General features: G+C 43.7%; 1 protein-coding gene across 1 annotated transcript in view; it reads right to left on the bottom strand.

The window, feature by feature from the left end:
* Nucleotides 1–552: 552 nt before the first annotated feature.
* PROSER2 (proline and serine rich 2) overlaps nt 553–21,116 on the bottom strand; it is a 31,724-nt gene continuing 11,160 nt past the window's right edge. The window contains exons 2-4 of the mRNA XM_039347395.1: nt 10,885–11,109; nt 5,146–5,392; nt 553–2,731 (exon numbers count right to left, since the gene is read on the bottom strand). Coding sequence (XP_039203329.1) covers nt 1,725–2,731; nt 5,146–5,392; nt 10,885–11,109 — 1,479 coding nt within the window. The 3' untranslated portion in view covers nt 553–1,724. The remainder of the gene's footprint in view (nt 2,732–5,145; nt 5,393–10,884; nt 11,110–21,116) is intronic.

The raw sequence follows: 21,116 nt of genomic DNA on the forward strand, positions 1-21,116 counted from the left end.
AAAAAGAAAGGCGGTAAAATGGGGCAAAAATCTCTTAACAGATGTCTCACTTAACAACAGAAATGTTGGGCTCAATTGTGGCCATAAATCTGGGACTTCCTGTTCTGCAGTTCACTTGACTTCTCGTAAAACGGTACCTTTTGCAACAAACGAAGCCAAGGATCGTCTTACTTGGAAGCGCAAATCAGAGGCAGGGCTGGCACATAATATAAATCTGAGCTACGAAGAACAAAAAAGCACCGCCCAGTTAATGTAGCCGAAATCTAATAGCATCTTCTCTGCTTTTGCAGAACTTCCCTGCAGCAGAATTGTGCAAGGCTTGGTTAAAACAATCTTCAGGGACTGGAAGTAAGACAGGATGACCTGTACACCTCCGGCTGTAAGTTGGAGTACTCTTGCGTACTCCTTGGAGTGAGTACAGGTAGTCCTCAGACTTGCAACCATTTTCTTTTGCTAAGTGAGACAGTTGTTAACTGAATTCTGCCCCATTTCGTGACCGTGCTTGCCACAGTTGTTAAAGTAAATCACTGCAGTTGTTAAGTTAGTAACACAATTGTTTAAGTGACTCTGACTTCCCCATTGACTTTGCTTGTCAGGTCACAAAAGGGGATCACATGACACAGGGACACTGCAACCGTCATAAATACGAGTCAGTTGCCAAGCATCCAAATTTTGACCCGTGAATATAGGGATGCTACGGTGGTCGTAATTGTGAAAAAACGGTCATAAGTCACTTTTTTCAGTACCGATGTAACTTCGAACGGTCACTAAATGTTGTAAGTCGAAGATTACCTGTATCAGCTATTTGTTTCATTAACTCCTTCGCTCTTCGGTAGGTGGTCGTGTACAGTTCTAGGGGCTTATGTGAGCCTACATCGGGACACCCTCCAGATGTGTGGATTTCAGCTCCCAAGGCATCTGGAAGGCAGCCTGGTTGGGATATGCTACCTTCATACAGGTAGCGTGTTCTGTATTAGAGATGGTAGAGGAAAGAGCAGGTCAACATATGCTTCAACATGATGCCTTGAAGGTCAGAACAGTGCAACCCACACTTATGACATATTGAGGGGTCCCCCCTCATTTTTATACAACTGATTTTCAACAGCAATAGGACCTTTTGTACAATCCAGAAGATCCGATACATTTCGGGTTATCAACCATCCTGAAAAAGTAACCCAGTCACTTTTGCAAAAGGAACGATCTGCAGTGCGGTATTAAATACTTATGTGACAATCAAGAGATAGCAAGTTTATTACAAGTTTGAGTTGTCCAATAGGTGTGAATATATACATTTATCCTTACAGAATTCCTTAATGCAGTCCTCTTGGGACCCAAAGACGCAACTGGACTGTCTTGTTTTTCTTTGATGACGTTTCGCTTCTCATCCAAGAAGCTTCTTTGGGCCTCTTGGGACTTTCTCGGTTTTATCCGAGCGATTCTGATGTGCTTTGCCAGTGACCCACATACACGGCTCACCCACAAACTGCCCATTGACCTTCATTTAGCCTGACACTCTCACTTTCACGAGGGCTTTTATGAACTGCCTCAAAGTCTTCGAGAAGCACTGTGAGTTCACGTCAAAGACCTCCACCCCCAACGCCAGCAGAGAACTGTGGAGTTCCATCACTTAATATTTCCTTAGCCTGCACGGTAAATAAAGAATGGATTTCATTGGGAATCTGTCTTCGGGCACATCATGTTCTTTAGATGTCACTCCCATTCCATTATTCTTTCAGAAGTCCCAGTTTTCGTAGAGCCTCCCTCCGGGCTTCTTCTGTTGATCCACGTCCAGAAAATTGTACCGTGATACCCTTTGAATGAAGTCCTGCAGGCTTGGGCAATAAGCTCAACCTTCTCTGTAAGTCAAGGATGAGATCTTGTTGGGGTTCTCCAGAAATACTTGGCTGAGCAGACTTGCCATCCACAAGGTCATCCTCCGGCTTGAAAGTCATTGTTTTGTTCAGGGTGGGTAACAGATCAGGATCCCTTTTCATAATTTCATGGATGTTTTGATAGCCATTTGAGGGGCCGTATCCTTCTCCAGGTCTCCCGTCCTTTGTGGAGGGGACGTTGATAGGGTGGATAAGGTGGGCCCGAGCAAGAGTCTTCTCAATGAGCGTTAAACTACTTAAGGGTTCGTCGCCTGCAGACTCAGAAGGTAAATCTCCTAAGGGCGAGCTTTGGCTGGGAGCCAGGAGCCCACGCTTCTGCAGTCTTTCCTCCAACTCATTTATTAGCAAGGCTGAAGCGTTGACGTTGGCCAACACTTGAGCCTTGCGCTCTTGAACGTTGACGGCCGCCTTGGAGATGATTCTGCTGAATTCCCGCTCGCTGGTGTTGGTGAAGCTGATGTTGCTCGGGAATCTCTGGGGTTTGGGAGCAGTTGGAGGTGGGGCACAAGGCTTGACCTGCTCCCTACTGCAGAGGGTGGTGGAAGCGGGGATGGTCCTCCTCTCGCTGGGGTTCCTTTTCTTTGGAGAAGGAAGCGAGGAAGAACTGCCTTCCGCCAGTTGCTCAGACAATTTCTCGGCCATCAGAAGTGGTGTGGGGATGGAGAGAAGGAGCTTTGGATGAAGTACAGCAGGTTGAACAGGACATATCTCACAGATTGGCAATGGGGGTGCTGAAGGCAGTGTTGGCTGAAGAGAAACTGGATTAACATGGACGTCTTCCTCTGATGGTTCAGCATCCTCCAGCTTTGGCTCATCCAGTTTCCAAGTTTCCTCTGATGCTAGGAAGAAAAAAAGAAGAAGAAAAGAACTTATTAGATCTGTTTTAGAGGTTATGTGGAATGGTCTACATGTCTACGGAGATTCTCAATCATCCAGGTCATGGTTGATCCAAAAGTGTTTTTCCAGAAGTCATCTAGACTTGCTTCTCATCCACGAAGCTTCCTCTTGGAGTCAAAACTGAAGAAGCTTCTTGGGTGAGAAGTGAAATGTTTTCAAGGAATCCCCCCCCCCCAAAAGTCCAGTTGACTTTTGGAAAAGCACCTTTATGGAATGGTCTAGTGCAGTGGTTCTCAACCTTTCTAATGCCGTGACCCCATAATACAGTTCCCCATGTTTTGGTGACCCCCAACCACTTATACATCACCGAGTGCCAGGGGAGTGGCCAAAGAAAAGGGGGGAAAAATGGCGGACAGCCTTGTTTGGCGACCCCTGTGAAATGGTCGTTCGACCCCAAATGGGGTCCCGACCCACAGGTTGAGAACCACTGGTCTAGTGTACTTGCAAAAGAAGAGAGATGTGCCCTGTCTTATCAACAGCAGATGAAGACCACCCTAGAATCCATCCTAAAATATTTCCTAGCTTTTTAAAAAAAAAATCCATGATTTGACTCAATCTGGTTCTACATCCTTTTCAGAAAAATGAGATCCTTAAATTAATTTTTGGAAATAGAAGAATGGGGTGTCATGTATTAAGGCTATCCGAAGTTTGTGCGCCCAGATTTATTTAACTTTATGACAGGATTATCTGTGGCAAATAAAATAGATAAAAAAATAAACAATTGGAGATCACAGAGATCAGTCCTACAAGTCCTTCCTTGAAGCTCCCATAACATCTCCAGATGTTGTTTCCAGACTGCAATGATTAATATAGCAATATAGAGGAATGAAATGAATAAGAAACGGTCAAACTTGCTCCACATACTTTTAAATTAAGTTTCAAACTCAAGCAAAGAAAATGTTGGCTTAGCCTGATCTGCTTTGGGAAATGCACCCCAGCATTAGGAGTATTCATGACAAGCACAGCAATGTCAAAAGAATGATACTTGGGTCGTGAGTTAGTGGTCTCCAAACTGGCAATTCTAAGACTTGTGGACTTCAACTCCCAGAATTCCTTGGCCAGCATGGGTTCTGGGTGAGAGTTGAATTCTGGTAGTGGCCAAGTTTGGAGATCCCTGATTTATAATATAAAAGCTTCGCTTATGAAGCTGCATGGTGGTATCCAACGCAAGGATGTAAGTTGGGCCTTTTATGCTATGACAGTGATGGCGAACCTTTTAGAGACAGAGTGCCCAAACTGCAACCCAAAATCCACTTATGTATCATCGGGTGCCGGGTGAACGTGGCCCATTGGGTGAGCATGGCTGCAGTAGTAACGGTGGGACTAAAAAGTTCAATCAATCAATTCCAACTTTGCGAGATCTTTTTTTTTTTTCCTGCAAGAAGTTGAAATTGATTGATTGAACTTTTTTTTTTTTTGGCACATGGCGGTGGAGGCCTAAAGCGAAAAGGTTTTATAAAACCCAGCTGAAGGCCTAGGACTGGGGCGACAGCGCGCGTGCCCACAGACAGGGCTCTGAGTGCCGCCTCTGGCACCCGTGCCATAGGTTTGCCACCACAGTGCTATGATCTCAAGATACAAATGTTTTCATTTGCGTTCTTACTCTCCTAGATTCCCATGCCCAGAATGCCACAAAAAGGACAAATTATCAACGCTCACCATGAAGATCACTGAACTATTGGGTAACTGGGCACAAACACAAGGCTGTATGCTGCCTGGTCAAGAACAACCCTGGCCTGTACGGAAATTACTAAGTAGACTGCATGCCGGAGTAGGAAGATCAAAGGACCATCTAAGACAGTGGTTCTCAACCTTTTTAATGTCGCGACCACCAACCGGTCGTAAGTCGAGGACTACTCAACCGGTCGTAAGTTGAGGACTACTCAACCGGTCGTAAGTCGAGGACTACTCAACTGGTGCAGCACCGTTTGCAGAATGGGACTTTTGGCAGACTCAGCAGGGCAGAGACAGCCTGGACAATTCCTATTGGCTTTTGAAAGCCAATAGAATTAGACTCTGTTCAAGAGAGTCTATTTTATTGGCTTTCAAAAGCCAATAGAATAAAAGGGAGTAGCACAGCTAAGGAAAAGGGGGAAAAAAATGGCGGACTGCGTTGTTTGGCGACCCCCGTGAAATGGTTGTTCGACCCCAAATGGGGTCCCGACCCACAGGTTGAGAACCACTCGAGTAGGGTTTGATGAACACTTAATAGCGCTTAATAGTTTGAGTAATGAGACGTCTGCAAGAAAACAACCCAGTTCAAAAAACCCCCAACTGGGCAACCTAAATCCTTGGAAGACAACCTGTTTAGTTCCCAAAACACAAATTCATACCTGTGCATAGAATTCCACTTTACCTGGTTCTGCCCTGTTCTCTCTTGGGGCTGACGGGACCAAGTCTATGAGCCCTTCCGATCCTGAATGGTCAGGGGTGTCTTCTTCCACCAGCTTTGGGGAACGGCAGAAGACGCCGCTGTCATGCAAGGCTTGTTCTTCCTCCTCCTTCTCCTCCTCCTCATCGTCCAAGGAACCAATCGTTTCCTCGAAAAAAAGCAGGACATCCTTTTCTTCGTGCGTGAGATCTCTCAACCGTTCGTCTTCATCCTAAGATTTAACCGCAAAGGCAAACAAACTCAGGGTTTCGAATACGAGAAAGCACAAGAAGTCCTCGACTTACAACAGTTCGTTTAGTGACCTATCAAGGTTACCAGGGCACCGGAAAAAGTGACTCAGGACCGCTTTTCATGCTTACGACCGTTGCAGTGTCCCCAGGGTCACGGGATCAAAAGTCGGAGGCTCGGCAACTGACTCGCATTTAGGACGGTTGCTATGTCTCGGGGTCAGGTGATCGTCGCCTTTTCCGACCTCCTGACGAGCAAAGTCAATGGGGGAAGCCAGGTTCACTTAACGACTGGGTTACTAACTTACCCAGTGCAGTGATTCACTTAACAACCGTGGCAGGACAGGTCGTAAAAAGGGGCAAAATTCACGTAACCAATGTTTCACTGAGCAACAGAACTTTTGGGGCTCATTTGTGGTCGTTAAGTCAAGGGCTGCCTCTATACAGCACTTTTCCAGTCAATATTATATATATCTGAGAAGGTACACTTTTTCCAATGATTTTCAAATCATTCTTAACAAAGCCACAATTTTGAACCAGAAATCAGAAATCACCAAAATAATACAATAAAAAAGCTGGTAAGGACAAGAACTGAACCACATGCAAATGTTAAACACCCATATGCTATATTACACCCAGAAGGAAACCATATAATAGTAATAACTGTGAGAGGGAACTTGGAGTCCTAGTGCACAATCGCTTAAATATGAGCCAGCCGTGTGCTGCAGCTGCCAAAAAAGCCAATGCAGTTCTAGGCTGCATTAACAGAGGGATAGAATCAAGATCATGTGAAGTATTACTATCACTTTACAATGCCTTAGTAAGGCCACACTCGGAATACTGCATCCGGTTTTGGTCACCACGATGTGAAAAAGATGTTGAGACTCAAAAAGAGTACAGAGAAAAGCAACAAAGATGATTAGGGGATTGGAGGCTAAAACATATGAGGAACGGTTGCTGGAATTGGGTATGTCCAGCTTAACGAGAAGGACGAGGAGTGACATGATAGCCATGTTCCAATATCTCAGGGGCTGCCCCAAAGAAGAGGGAGTCAAGTTATTCTTCAAAGTGCCTGAAGGCAAGACAAGAAACAATGGTTGGAAACTAACCAAAGAGAGAAGCAACCTAGAACTAAGGAGAAACTTCCTGACAGTGAGAACAATTAACCAGTGGAACAACCTGCCTCCAGAAGTTGTGAATGCTCCAACACTGGAAGTTTTTAAGAAGAGACTGGACAGCCATTTGTCTGAAATGGCCTGCTCCAGTGGTAGCGAACCTATGGTACGGGTGCTAGAGGCGGCACTCAGAGCCCTCTCTGTGGGCACGCGCACCATTGCCCCAGTCCTAGGCCTTCAGCTGGGTTTTATAAAACCTTTTCGCTTTAGGCCTCCGCCGCCGTGTACAAAAAAAAAAAAAGGTTCAATCAATCAGTCAATTTCAACTTCTCACGGGAAAAAAAAGATCTTGCAAAGTTGGAATTGATTGAGCTTTTTCATCTCACCCAGTCTGCTATTACTACCGCAGCCACGCACACCCAATGGGCCACACCCACCCAATGGGCCACACCCATCCAACACCCGCCGATGCATAAGTAGGTTTTGGGTTGCACTTTTGGCACTCGGTCTCTAAAAGGTTCACCATCACTGGCCTACTCTGTTAGATAATTCTGGTTTTTCCCAAACTAGCTAGTCTCTAAAACTTCAATTCCCAGAAATCCCCCACCATCATGGCCATTCTAAACATTTTGAAATCAGAAGAGCACATATTGGGAAGGTGTCCAGACTTTGAAAAAACAGTTTGATCTCTCACCTGTCTCAGTCAAATTGCTGGGACAATTTATCACCAGAAATCTCTTAATTGCTGCTGAAACAGTACACCACAGCAACTTGCTAAGTGCTGTGTACAATTATATTGTTTCCACCCTGCCTTAGAACTCACACAAATAAAGCCCTTAACTCAATTTATCCAAACACAACATTGAAAAAGAGCAACTTAATTATAGAATTACAAGACTGGGTGAACCAGCTTTTTTGTCTTGGCAGGAGACAGCTTTCGTTAGGCTGTAGGGAGTTGAGACAAAGCACCCAGAAATAAGCAACACATCCCAATAGAAACCAAGCAAAGACTTGAAAGCAATTTTAAGAATGTTGCAAGAAGAAGAGGCAGGTGAAGACAGCTTAGAACCACCTCCTGTTTGGCAGAAGAATAAGGATGACCTAGAACCACCCATTTGAGAGAGTGGCAGTCCAGAACCACTCCTGTTTTGGACGAAGGGGCAGATCTATAGAGTCTAAATGACATTTGTTTTTCAGAAGAGTTGCAGATGACACTCACAACCTAGAACCACCCATTTTATAGAGAAATGGGGACATCCTGAACCTAGAACCACCCTTATTTTGGATGAAGGGGCAAGTACAGACTGCCCAGAACCAGACCTGTTTACAAGATGGAAGGAGCAGATGCAGAAAGTCTAAATGACGCTTGTTTTAGAGAACGCAGACGATGTTCACAGCCTAGAACCACCCATTTTATAGAGGAATGGGGACATTATCCTCAGCCTAGAACCAGCCCTATTTTGAACAAAGGAGCAGGAACAGACTGCCCACAGACACACCTGTTTATGATATCCAAGGGTCAGATTCCGAAAATCTAAATGACACTTGTTTTACAGAAGAAAGCAGACGATGCTCACAGCGCAAAAACCACCCATTTTATAAAGGAAGGGGACAATACCCTTAGTCTAGAACCCCCCGTTTTCCAGATGAATGGACAAGTATCTCCACACAATTTACTCTCTCCAGGCAAAATGTGGAGGAGAAATGATCAGGGGGAAATAACCATGGGGAAACAGTGATGCCCCCCCTGGACTGCTGCCAATCAGACTGTTCAGCTTTGAAATCTGGCTTGTAGCACGGAGAACAAAATGACGTGCTCGTTCTTTTTTTTTTTATTGAAAAATTTTAAAAAGTTTTTACAAAAAACAGAAAACAACAATACAACGACAAAAAAGAACAAGATTAAACAAAACAAAACAAGCCTCCCCCAACCCTCCCCAAACCACCCACACCCTCCCCCCCCCGGAGCTTCCCAGAGCAGAATATAGGCTTAATTAAAAAAGTTAAAAAAAATTGTATAAAAAGAAAAAAAAAGAAAAAAGAAAAATTAACAATAGAATATATATATATATATATATATATATAAATAAAAATTATAAAAAAGCTAAATAATGTTTTTTATATCCAATTTAAATTGTATAAACTTTATCCATTTGTCCCAAACAGCAAAAAATTTCTCTTGCGATTGTTCTTTTAAGAAAGCCGAAATCTTTGCCATTTCCGCCAAGTAAGATACTTTAAAAAACCACTCCTGCAAGGTAGGCAAAGATTCCTTCTTCCAGTATTGTCCTACTAACAACCTTGCGGCTGTGATCAGATTCAACATCAATATAACCTCCTTTGCATCGCAATCAGTAACTATACCTAACAAAAATAATTGTGGAGTAAATTTTACCCTCTTTCTAAAGATTCTCTGAATATTCCACCATATCTTAATCCAAAGACGTGCTCGTTCTTGATCACCCAACCCGCCCCCCCCCCGCCCATCTGTCTGCAGCCCAAAGCATCCACAGCCAGCTTGGGTGTTCAGCGCTCACATGCTTATTAGACAAGCAGAAGCATCACTCAGCCCTCCTTATGTCAATTAACGCAGTCATCCGAAACAACAAAAGGCGAAGAGTAAATTAGACACCATCAAGCGAGTAAGGAAGCCGGATGATATAAGAATGGAGCAATTTGTGTAGCTCAAAGCAATATCCTCACCCTTCTGGGCACACACTTCAGGATGAAACAGGCATGAAGATGCAACTAAGCTAATAATTAAATGCACAGACAGAGAATCAGCTCCGCTTTGACGTCAAACGTTTTTTGCTCAGATGCTCCGGGGCCTACACGCCCCCAAGCCAACAATGACATATTGAGATTCTTCCGAGCTGAGGTCCTTATTGTTTCACACCTACAGACAGACTCTTGCCAAACTGAAGCAGCTTATTATATACATCAAGCGTATACAGGCCGTCCCTCAACTTAAAACGGTTTGTTAACGTCCATTTGAAATTACAACGGCACTGAAAAAAGTGACTTATGATCATTTGTCACTCTTACAACTGTTGCAGCCTCCTCACGGTCATGCGATTAAAATTCAGACGTTTGGCAACTGAGTCGTATTTATGACAGTTACAGTGTCCCGGGGTCATGCGGATGATCTTTTGTGAAGTTCTGACCAGGGAAGCCAGAGTCACACTTAACAACCGTGTTAATAACTTAACAGTTGCAAGGATTCACTTAACCACTGTGACAAGAAAGGTCGTAAAATGGGGGCAAGCTCACTTAACAACTGTCTCCCTTAGCAAGAAACTTTGGGCTCAATTGTGGTTGTTAAGTCGCGGACTACCTGTACTCTGGGAACTAATAGGGAGGAGCTGTCTTCACCCTCTCTCTCTCTCACACACACAAAGGATATCTGGGCTGAGTTGCCTCTTACTCCTCCAGGGAACCCAGCTTCTCCCCACATTGAGTCACAAGGATGGCTTCTGTGCCTCCGGAATTCCTCTCGTAGAAGGCCCTTTCCACCTTCTGGAATCTGACATTACGCCAAAGATGCTCCAGCCATGTCATCTTTGCTAGGGACAGGTTGTGCTGCTTTTTGCATTATGGCTCATGTTGCAACAGTTTGATCCTTTAGTCCAGTGGTTCTCAACCTTTTTAATGCCGCGACCCCCAACCGGTCATAAGCCGAGGACTACTCAACCGGTCGTAAGTCGAGGACTACTCAACTGGTGCAGCACCGTTTGCAGAATGGGACTTTTGGCGGGCTCAGCAGGGCAGAGACAGCCGGGATAATTCCTATTGGCTTTTGAAAGCCAATAGAATTAGACTCTATTCAAGAGACTCTATTCTATTGGCTTTCAAAAGCCAATAGAATAAAAGGGAGTAGCACAGCTAAGGAAAAGGGGGAAAAAATGGTGGGCTGCGTTGTTTGACGACCCCTATGAAACGGTCGTTCGACCCCAAATGGGGTCCCGACCCACAGGTTGAGAACCACTGCTTTAGTCCGATGACTGAATTGCAGTTCAGCGTCAACCTTTAGATGGGCTTTGAGAATGCATCCAAAGTTTTTGGGGGCAGAAAACAGGGTTTTGAGGCTGTTGCACACTCTTTCTGTAGTTCAAGGAGCGGAGTGTTCTCTCCATTTGAGCTATCTCGCTGCTCCCAAGAAGGAGCACTTTTCCCATCGTGTGGAAAACCTGACCAGGTGGCCTTCAGATTGGGAGAAGACTCATTCGTTCGTTCGGTCGTTCATTCATTCATTCAGTGTTCCAATATCTCAGGGGCTGCCCCAAAGAAGAGGGAGTCAAGCTATTCTCCAAAGCGCCTGAAAGCAGGGCAAGAAGCAACGGATGGAAACTTCAGACACTTACCAAAGATGGGCATTTTCGACCTGGGCAACTTTTCCCACTTTCAAGACGATGTGTTTTTTCAAAGTTTCCAAACTGGACCTCAGAAGGAATTTTATATCCCATCCCTGAGAAGTCTGACACCATGTTTCTTGGCATCCCACCTAGGGAATGTGTCTTTCTCATACGATGTGGAGCACTTACGAATCTCAAGTAGAGATTTTCAATATATTTCCTCTCCCAGCCGTTCTGCAAAAAAAAGAAAAAAGAAAGAAAGAAAAGAAAAAAAAAGAAAAAGGAGAGAAGGAAGAGGAGAGAAAGGTCATTAAATTGAAAAACAAAATTCTCGACATGTATTGTTCTGAAATGAAATTAGGAATGATTTTAATAGAGCATTGTGAGTCACACAGACCAACAAGCTGTATTTCCTTCCCCTCTGGATGCTTCTTCATCTGATTTAACTCACAGACATATATATCATATCCCGGAAGGTTTTTTTTTTTTTTTTGTTAACAATTGTGCTCTGCAGACATTCAGATTCAACCAACAATACTGTTTATTAGTAATGCTCTATTTACCTCAATAGATGCTTGAAGCATTCAATGAATATTATAAACTTATTAATTTAATAACTTGCTCAGAATGCAGAGGTGGAGTAAATTATGGAAAGGAAAAGATTGGTTTAAGCTTCCTGACAGCAAAGCAGCAGACAGGGGAACTAATGACCAAGTTTCAATAATTTGTAAAGTTTGGTTTATTTATTACAGGCTGGAGAACAATGGCAGGTCACAATCAAGATACAAGTTGGAAGAGAGAGGGGTTAACACCAAGGTGTCCTCCAGGGATGGGGTCAAAACAGCCAAAAATGTTGGTCACAATCACACGATCATCTTCTAGTTGGGCAGCTGTGATCATCCTCTTGACTTTAGGAACTGTTCTTTTGTGGATGGTGTTGCTTAGCCTACATTTGTAGGTTTGTAACATAAGAACTGGCTAACACCTTAGGGCAGGGGGTCTTCAAACTTGGCCCTTTTATGACTTGTGGACTTCAACTCCCAGAATTCCTCAGCCAGCGTGCCTGGAAACTGGATGGAAACTCATCAAGGAGAGAAGCAACCTAGAACTAAGGGGAAACTTCCTGACAGTTAGAACAATTAACCAATGGAACAATCTGCCTCCAGAAAGCAGTGAATGCTCCAACACTGGAAGTTTTTCAGAAGAGACTGGACAGCCATTTGTCCGAAATGGTATAGGGTTTCCTGCCTGAGCAGGGGGTTGGACTAGATGACCTCCAAGGTCCCTTCCAACTTTACTACTACTACTACTACTACTACTACTACTACTACTACTACTACTACTACTACGTCCAAGAGCAGGGATATGTCAAAGGGGAAAGAACCAGGCAATTTTCTATGGAGATTCTCAATCATCCAGATCATGGCTGTCCCACAGGTGCTTTTTTCAAAAGGCAACTGACTTTATTTTTCATTGAAGACATTTCACTTCTCATCCAAGAAGTTTCTTCAGTTCTGGAAGAACAGAATTGAAGAAGCTTCTTGGATGAGAAGTGAAGCCTCTTCAAGGGAAAACAAAGCCCAGTTGCCTTTTGAAAAAGCACCTTTGTGACAACCAAACAAACTTGCTTTGTCTGCCTTGACCAACTTGCCTATGAGCTGAATGTTGTGGTTCACATGCAAAGAACATCACTCCATCACTGAAACAGGCTGTCTGAAGTTCTCCTCTTGGCGTTTAATCAGTCAAAAAATTAAACGTCTTGACCACAGAGCTTATACAGTTGGTACCCAGAAAGCTGTTGTGGGAGGATGAGAGACCTCTGCAGGATTCCTCACCGCTCAGGTTAAACAGGAAGAGCTAATCCATGTCACTGGATCCAATTTAGAACTGGGCACAATCCAACATCTCACTTGGGGTGGGAGTGGGAGGGTGGCTCCATGTAAACAACTTTGTTCCGTAACAAAAAGAAGACATTTCTCAAATGTTTCAGCAGTCCCAAGCTTAAATTATCTAGGCTCAGTAGGTAATAATAATGATGATGATGATGTTGTTGTTGATGATGATGAGGATGTTGGAAGGGACCTTGGAGGTCATCTAGTCCAACCCCCTGCTCAGGCAGGAAACCCTATACCATTTCAGACAAATGGCTGTCCAGTCTCTTCTTAAAAACTTCCAGTGTTGGAGCATTCACCGCTTCTGGAGGCAAGTCATTCCACTGATTAATTGTTCTCACTGTCAGGAAATTCCTCCTTAATGCCAGGTTGCTTCTCTCCTTGCTTAGTTTCCATCCGTTGCTTCTTGTCCTGCCTTCAGACGCTTTGGAGAACAGCTTGACTCCCTCTTCTTTGGGGCAGCCCCTGAGATACTGGAACACGGCTATAATATCCCCCCTCGTCCTTCTCTTCATTAAACTAAACCTACCCAATTCCAGCAACTGTTTCTTATATGTTTTATCCTCCAGACCTCTAATCATCTTTATTGTTCTTCTCTGTACTCCTTCTAGAGTCTCAACATCTTTTTTACATCATGGTGACCAAAACTGGATTAGGTAAACTGGATTAGGACTTGGAGAGGAGACTATTACGTGATTCCATGATTGGAAGCTAACTTGGAAAGTTGAAAGTCATCCCAAAAGATGACCAATTCTGTATCATTGCAAAAAAACAACAACAAAAACCTCTGCATGGATGTGTCCACCAAGTTCTCTCCTTAAAGGAGAACCTGCTGTTCTTATGGCTTACAAGAGACACCAAGAAAAGAGAATATTTGTAGCTCGGGCTAAGCTGCGAATTTATTGTTGCTCTCTGAGCTTGTTTGATGAAATATAGTTAAGGAGATGAATTCCCAGGATGGAGAGGCTGCCTTCCAAAGGAATAAGAGACAATTCAGTCTGAACATTACATATGAGAGAAAGAGGGTGAAGACAGCCTCTCCCTCATAGTTCATAAAGTACAGTGTAGATCAGGGGTCCTCAACCTTGGCAACTTTAAGACTTGTGGACTTCCAACTCCCAGAATTCTGCAGCCAGCAAAGCTGGCTGCGGAATTCTGGGAGTTGAAGTCCACAAGTCTTAAAGTTGCTAAGGTTGAGGACCCCTGGTGTAGTAGAGGCAGAGTCTGGTTAGATTTGTCTGTAGGTGTGAAACACCAATAAGGAACTTAGCTGGAAAGAATTGCCATGTGTCCTTCTTGAGTTTAGCTCTGACAGCTTGGGTTATTTTCTTGTGATGTTTCATTACCTAGCTAGGTAACTAGCAGTGTTCCAATATCTCAGGGGCTGCCCCAAAGAAGAGGGAGTCAAGCTATTCTCCAAAGCACCTGAAGACAGGACAAGAAGCAATGGATGGAAACTAATTAAAGAGAGAAGCAACCTAGAACTAAGGAGAAACTTCCTGACAGTGAGAACAATTAACCAGTGGAACAACCTGCCTCCAGAAGGGGTGAATGCTCCAACACTGGAAGTTTTTAAGAAGAAACTGGACAGCCATTTGTCCGAAATGGTATAGCAGGGGGTTGGACTAGATGACCTTCCAATTATTATTATTATTATTATTATTATTATGGATCATCGCACAGTCAGCCAGATGTTCAGACTGGATTTGGCATTTTGTCTACCTATCGAGTCCTTACCCAGGACCTGGGATAGGCAGATGTGGATGTTTGATGGTATTACAGGTATCGTCGCAGGATGGAAGCAGTTCCTAGTAAGGCCGCCTTTTGCAATTGACTAATAGCAAATTTGTCAGTGCCAATGGTGTTCAAGTGTTGTTGTTGTTGTTGTTGTTGTTATTATTATTATTGATCATCGCACAGTCATCCAGATGTTCAGACTGGATTTGGCATTTTGTCTACCTATAGAGTCCTTACCCAGGACCTGGGATAGGCAGATGTGGATGTTTGATGGTATTACAGGTATCGCCGCAGGATGGAAGCAGTTCCTAGTAAGGCCGCCTTTTGCAATTGACTAATAGCGAATTTGTCAATGCCAGTGGTGTTCAAGTGGTGCTCCAGTTGTTTTGGGATTGCACCCAAGACAACTGGAGCACTACTTGAACACCATTGGCATTGACAAATTATTTTATTATTATTATTATTATTTGTAGCTCAGAGTTGAACTGTGGGGTTCTTGGTACTCTCTGAGCTTGGGTTTTCTTGCAGACATTTCATTACCCAAGTAGATAATATCTTCAGGTGTCCCAAAGGTGCTTTTTCAAAAGGCAAGTGGACTCCCTTCATTTTCCCTTGAAGAACTGAAGAGGCTTCTTGGATGAGAAGCGAAACGTCTTCAAGGGAAAATGAAGGAAGTCCAGTTGCCTTTTGAAAAAGCACCTTTGGGACAACCCTGATCTGGATGACTCAGAATCTCCACAAGCAGATTTCAGATGTTATCTAGGATGAGAGGTCAAAGAACTTTCCAGAACCAGGGAGGAGTAACTTACTATTGGCTTTCACACCTAAGGCGGGATTAGAACACATCATCTCCTAGTGATTGGTCCAAAGACATCGACGCAGCTCTGATGCCTAACACAGAACTAGAAGTCCCATTCTCCTAACCTGGTGCCTTAACCACTAGACCAGTGGTTCTCAACCTGTGGGTCGGGACCCCATTTGGGGTCAAACGATCATTTCACGGGGGTCGCCAAACAATGCAGTCCACCATTTCCCCCCCCTTTTCCTTAGCTGTGCTGCTCCCTTTTATTCTATTGGCTTTTGAAAGCCAATAGAATAGACTCTCTTGAATAGAGTCTAATTCTATTGGCTTTCAAAAGCCAATAGGAATTGTCCAGGCTGTCTCTGCCCTGCTGAGCCCGCCAAAAGTCCCATTCTGCAAACGGTGCTGCATCAGTTGAGTAGTCCTCGACCTATGACTGGCTGAGTAGTCCTCGACTTACGACCGGTTGGGGGTCGCGGCATTAAAAAGGTTGAGAACCACTACACTAGACCAAACTGCTTTCCTTTTCTTGAGCATGATGATGGCTTGCCAAAATCCTGCCTTTCAAGTTCAAACCCCAGTTTGAAACAGGTTCCATACACCTGCTGGGATGATGGGAAAGAGTACGCTTAAAGCTTCACAAATAAAAGCTATCAGATTGAAACACCATCCAAAGCCAGAACAATTTGTACTAAGCGCTTTTAAAACACAGGGTTGTTTTTCTTCTTCTTCTTCTGAATAAACTGCTGTTGGGCAAAGGCAAAAACTCTAACCAGCCATGTCCCAGCGTTGCACAATGAGGAAGCTCAAAATAAAAAAAAAAAAGTCTGCTTTATTTATAGCTAATTAATGCTGCCCAACCAGAAACATTACAATAGATGAACTATATGCCCAAGAGATAAGAAGAGTTGATAGTTAAGGGGTTAATTTCTGTATGCTTACTTTCTCAGCTGGTTGATTGCAACACTTTGATTAGGACTTTCAGATTTGAAATAGGCCCTCACAAATCTTAAGCCACCAATAACACCTGCATTTCTAGGGCAGTCTGCTAAAATTAAACATTTCTCAAGGTTTCCAGGTGCTGCTAAAACTGGGGAATAAGACAAGTAAAGGAGAAGTACCTCATTAAAAAAAAGATAAATGTGAAAACCTGAGCAAGATGTAGCGAAGGAAAAAACATTTCCTATCAAAGAATTCATTTATTCAAAAACGGATTTCTAGGGCAAGGTGCTTTTGACGTTCTGGGGATTTTAATCTCAGCTGCCAGTTAGGTATTTTATTATGGTGTGGTTGCTTATGATGATTTTAACTCTCATTCACTGCCCAGAGTCAGGATTTTGAGATGAGCAGTCGTATAAATTGAAATAAATTGAGAGAAATAAACCCTGTGGTCTTTAAAAATAGCCGACCAGCATTCTGAGCAATGGAAACACTTACTTTAAGCCAAAAACAGAAGATATTTGCTGTCTGGTAAACACAGGGCAGAGCAGGGCTGGGGTACAAGCCACAGAGAGAAAAAAGCATAAGCAAAGGGAATCTTATCTTTTTCAGCGCTCCTTCTGCGACCTGCCCTTCCCCAACCTGGTTGCTCTCTGTTCTGAAGGAAAAGGTGTAATCATGGACCCTTTTTCCCCTGACTTCAGCTGTCTGTCCCACCATCCCTGCTGTCTTGCTAAAACAGTTTACCCAGAGTAAACAAGCTACTTGCAAGAGACCTTGGTGAACCAGAGTTCAGAAATAACATGTTTAATCACCCTGACAGTTATTGCATGAAATGTAAGAGGGAGGGGGGAGGAAGGATTCTAGTCTATTCCACCTAAAAATAATAATTCGGTAACTACAGGAAGTGAAAGGAAGGAAAAGAAGGAAGGAAGGAAGGGAGGGAGGGAGGGAGGGAGGGAGGAAGGAAGAAAGAAAAAAGAAAAAGACAACAAAAATGAGAGAGAAAGAAAGAAAGAAAAAGAAAGGGAGGGAGAGGTAGGAAGGAAGGAAGGAAAAAAAAGAGAAAGAAAGAATGAAAAGAAAAACAGGGAAAGAGAAAGAAAGAAAAAAGAAAAAAAAGAAAGAGGAAGAGAGGTAGGAAGGAAAGAAGGAAGAAAAGAAAGTGAGAGAAAGAGAAAGAAAGAGAAAGAGAAAGAAAGAAAAAAAGAAAGAAAGAATTTCAGAACATCCATGTTTAACTAACATAGCAGGTGGATTCTCATGGGGCATAGAGCAAATTCCAGGCTTCAATCTGGAATAATCAGTGTAATTCTCAAGGGCATGCATAGGGCCTGGGTAACATTCCTTTCAAAATGAGTTTTTATTTATTAAATGGTAATGGTATATAGCAGTGGTGGCAAACCTATGGCATGGGTGCCAGAGGCAGCACTCAGCACCCTCTCTGTGGGCACGCGCACCGTCACCTCAGTACCAGGCCTTCAGCTGGGTTTTATACAACCTTTTCGCTTTAGGCCTCCACCACTGTGTAACAAAAAAGGTTCAATCAATCAGTCAATTTCAACTTCTCACGGGAAAAAAAGAGATCTTGCAAAGTTGGAATTGACTGATTGAACTTTTTAATCCATGGGCCACACCCACCCAATGGGCCACATCTACCCGGCACTCGACGATGCGTAAGTGGGTCTTGGGTTGCAGTTTGGGCACTCGGTCTCTAAATGGTTCACCATCATTGGTATGTAGGCTTTCCTGTTGCAGGATAGGCTTGGACTAGATCAGTGGTTCTTAACCTTTTTGAACGAATCGCCCCCTTGAGCCAATGAGAAAGTTGTCATTGCCCCCCCCCCCAACATAACCTCTCAATCACAACATAGGAAATAATTCTTCAATTTACGCAAACACTTTTTTTGTTTTCTTTAAAATTGTCATCAGGACATATCGATGCAAATAATTTATTTCCAGTCTTTTTCCCATATCTCCCATATTCTGGCTAATGGCGCGCCACTGTATGGGTAGAGGCTGCTGCGCAACGCGCATGAAGATAAGCGATGTGTATTCACATATGTAGGGTGTTCTGTACTGAAGCTAGCTGGAAGAACATTTGAAAACACAATTCAATCCACTAAGAGCGAGCGATCTGATGTTTTTGTACGACAGATATAAAGCCATTCACTGTACGAAAAACTCACAAAAGTGTCCCCAAAACGTCTTGCTCCATCGCCCCCATATCGCCCCCTTTTCATTCCTTTGCCCCTGCGTCACCCTTTTTTGTTCCATCACCCCCCTGAAAAATGAAATCGCCCCCTGGGGGGGCGATATCGCCCAGGTTAAGAACCACTGGATTAGAGGACTTCCAAGGACCCTCCCAACTTGTTATTCTGTTAAATCAGTGGTTCTCAACCTGTGGGTCGGGACCCCATTTGGGGTCAAATGACCACTTCACGGGGTCGCCAAACCACGCTGTCCGCCATTTTTTTCCTTTTTCCCTAGCTGTCCTACTCCCTCTTATTGGTGGCCACACCCACTTGGGGGTCACCACAACATGGGGAACTGTATTATGGGGTCACGGCATTAGAAAGGTTGAGAATCACTGTGTTAAATAATAATAAATAATATTATTAACATTAGTACGATCCGTGTAAAAAAAGAAACGCGGCATGTTGCGTATAGAGCAGGGCCTCTAGTCAGAGGGGAAGGGAATTCAGATAAATCCATCTGCATGAGGGCTCTCTTATGAGCCATTCTCCACCCTTGGCGGTTATTTTATAAGAGTGAGCACTACACTATATATATAGGCTGACATTTCAGAATGTCCCCCCCCCCTGCCCCACAAGCTAAAAAGAATCTGATGATCTGTGGCTTGAACCAAGGATGCCGAATTTCCAAAAAGATTATTAAGGTGACCTGTTAATTTTCAGCTCTCCCTCGCATTATAACCCATCTCACAGATTGCTATGAGGGATGAAACACTTGGCGCAGGATCTCCAGCTCTGTGGAGAAATGGAATACAGAAAGTCCTCGACTTACAACGGTTCGTTTAGTGACCGTTCAAAGCTACAACGGCACTGGAAAAAGTGGCTTAGGACCGTTCTTCACATTTACGACCGTTATGGCATCCCCACGGTCACATGATCAAAATTCAGATACTTTTGGCAACCGATTCATATTTATGACGGTTGTCCCTGGGGTCACGTGATCCCATTTTGCAACCTTCTGACAAGCAAAGTCAATGGGGGAAGCCAGATTCACTTAACAACCGTGTCAGTAACTTAACAACTTACAGCGATTCATTTAACAACCGTGGACAGAAAGGTTGTAAAACGGGGCAAAACTCACTTAACAACTGTCTCACTTAACAACACAAATTTTGGGCTCAGTTGTGGCCGTAACTCAAGGACTATCTGTAGACATCTCCACAAAAGAAAGATCTAGATGTTGTCAACCTCTCTTTCTACTTTGAATTTGGAAGTCTGCCTGGTCAAGGCCCGTCTCTTCATCCCTTCTGGCTATTTCAGGGGTAGGCAACCCTGGCTCGTTTATGACTGGTGGACTTCAACTCCCAGAATTCCTGAGACAGCATGGCTCAGCTTGGAAACCTCTCCCTTTCCCCTCAGCATGGCTGGCTCAGGAATTCTGGGAGTTGAAGTCCACGAGTCATAAAGCAGCCTAGGCCTAGGCCAGAGATAGGTAACCTTGGCTCTTTTATGACTCATGGACTTCAACTCCCAGAATTCCTGAGCCAGCCATGCTGAGGGGAAAGGGAGAGGTTTCCAAGCTGAGCCATGCTGGCTCAGGAATTCTGGGAGTTGAAGTCCACCAGTCATAAACGAGCCAGGGTTGCCTACCCCTGGCCTAGTTGATAAGAGGACGCTTCCTAATCACTAAGAATGGTAGTTACCACTTTTCTTCTACTCCTTTAACATGGCTCTCCCGACTGGGATGGCCATTAGTGTACCATTATTTAGCTTGTGTTCCAACGATCACTTTGTTTGGTTTTTTTAAAACCATGTTCTTGGCAGACACAACTGAGAAGACAACAACAAAGCAACAAAATTATGGACTTGGTGGCTCTAGAGAGGACGCCAAAATTACATTTTAAAGTCACAAGGTAGCCCCCACTTCAAGGCTTAACATCTGTCATGCCAGAGGCACGAACAGTACACGTTAATTATCAGCAAACCACAACCTTGTATAATATTTTGGGAGGCCAGTAATTTAACTTTAACTGGCCATCATACTTGGAGTTAAGACCAGGCAGCATGACAGGAAATTAGGAGCACCCTGCAATTTTAGCATTTCCTGATGGCTTTTAAATGAGCTGGAACAACATTTCCCAGAATTCCCCAGGGAGTTTTGGAATTCTGGGAGTTGTTGTCTCAAAGCATATGAAGATGTAGCTGTTTGGGAAAGGCTCAAACGCCTGATTAGTTGCACGACACCTTCCACCTACTCTCCATAGTTAACGTAGGTTTCTTTCTTCATAGAAATATATTTCAAGAATGTCTTTACAGCCAGATATGCAAATATATATATGCAAAGGAATTTCTGAAATGAATTCCTGGAAAGGAGAGGCATATATATATATATATATATATATATATATATATATATATATATATATATATATATATATATATATTTAATAATGCTAAAAATATGAACCCTGGGAGTATTCATATCAAGAAATAAAATGAACACCAGGGTAGCAAAACTATAAAAGTTTAATTAAAAAGCGGGGGGGGGAGGAGTAAGGCGGCTGAATGTAATCACAGCCAGGGGACCGCCCCCCCAGTAGACAAACAATCCATCAACCTGCCCCAGATTACCGGCATATCGCAGCCAACTCAGAACGACTTACAGGATTGCCCGGA

The sequence above is a fragment of the Crotalus tigris genome, unplaced genomic scaffold, assembly GCF_016545835.1.
Source record: "Crotalus tigris isolate CLP2741 ecotype Arizona unplaced genomic scaffold, ASM1654583v1 scf7180000018068.1947079, whole genome shotgun sequence".
NCBI lineage: Eukaryota > Metazoa > Chordata > Lepidosauria > Squamata > Viperidae > Crotalus > Crotalus tigris.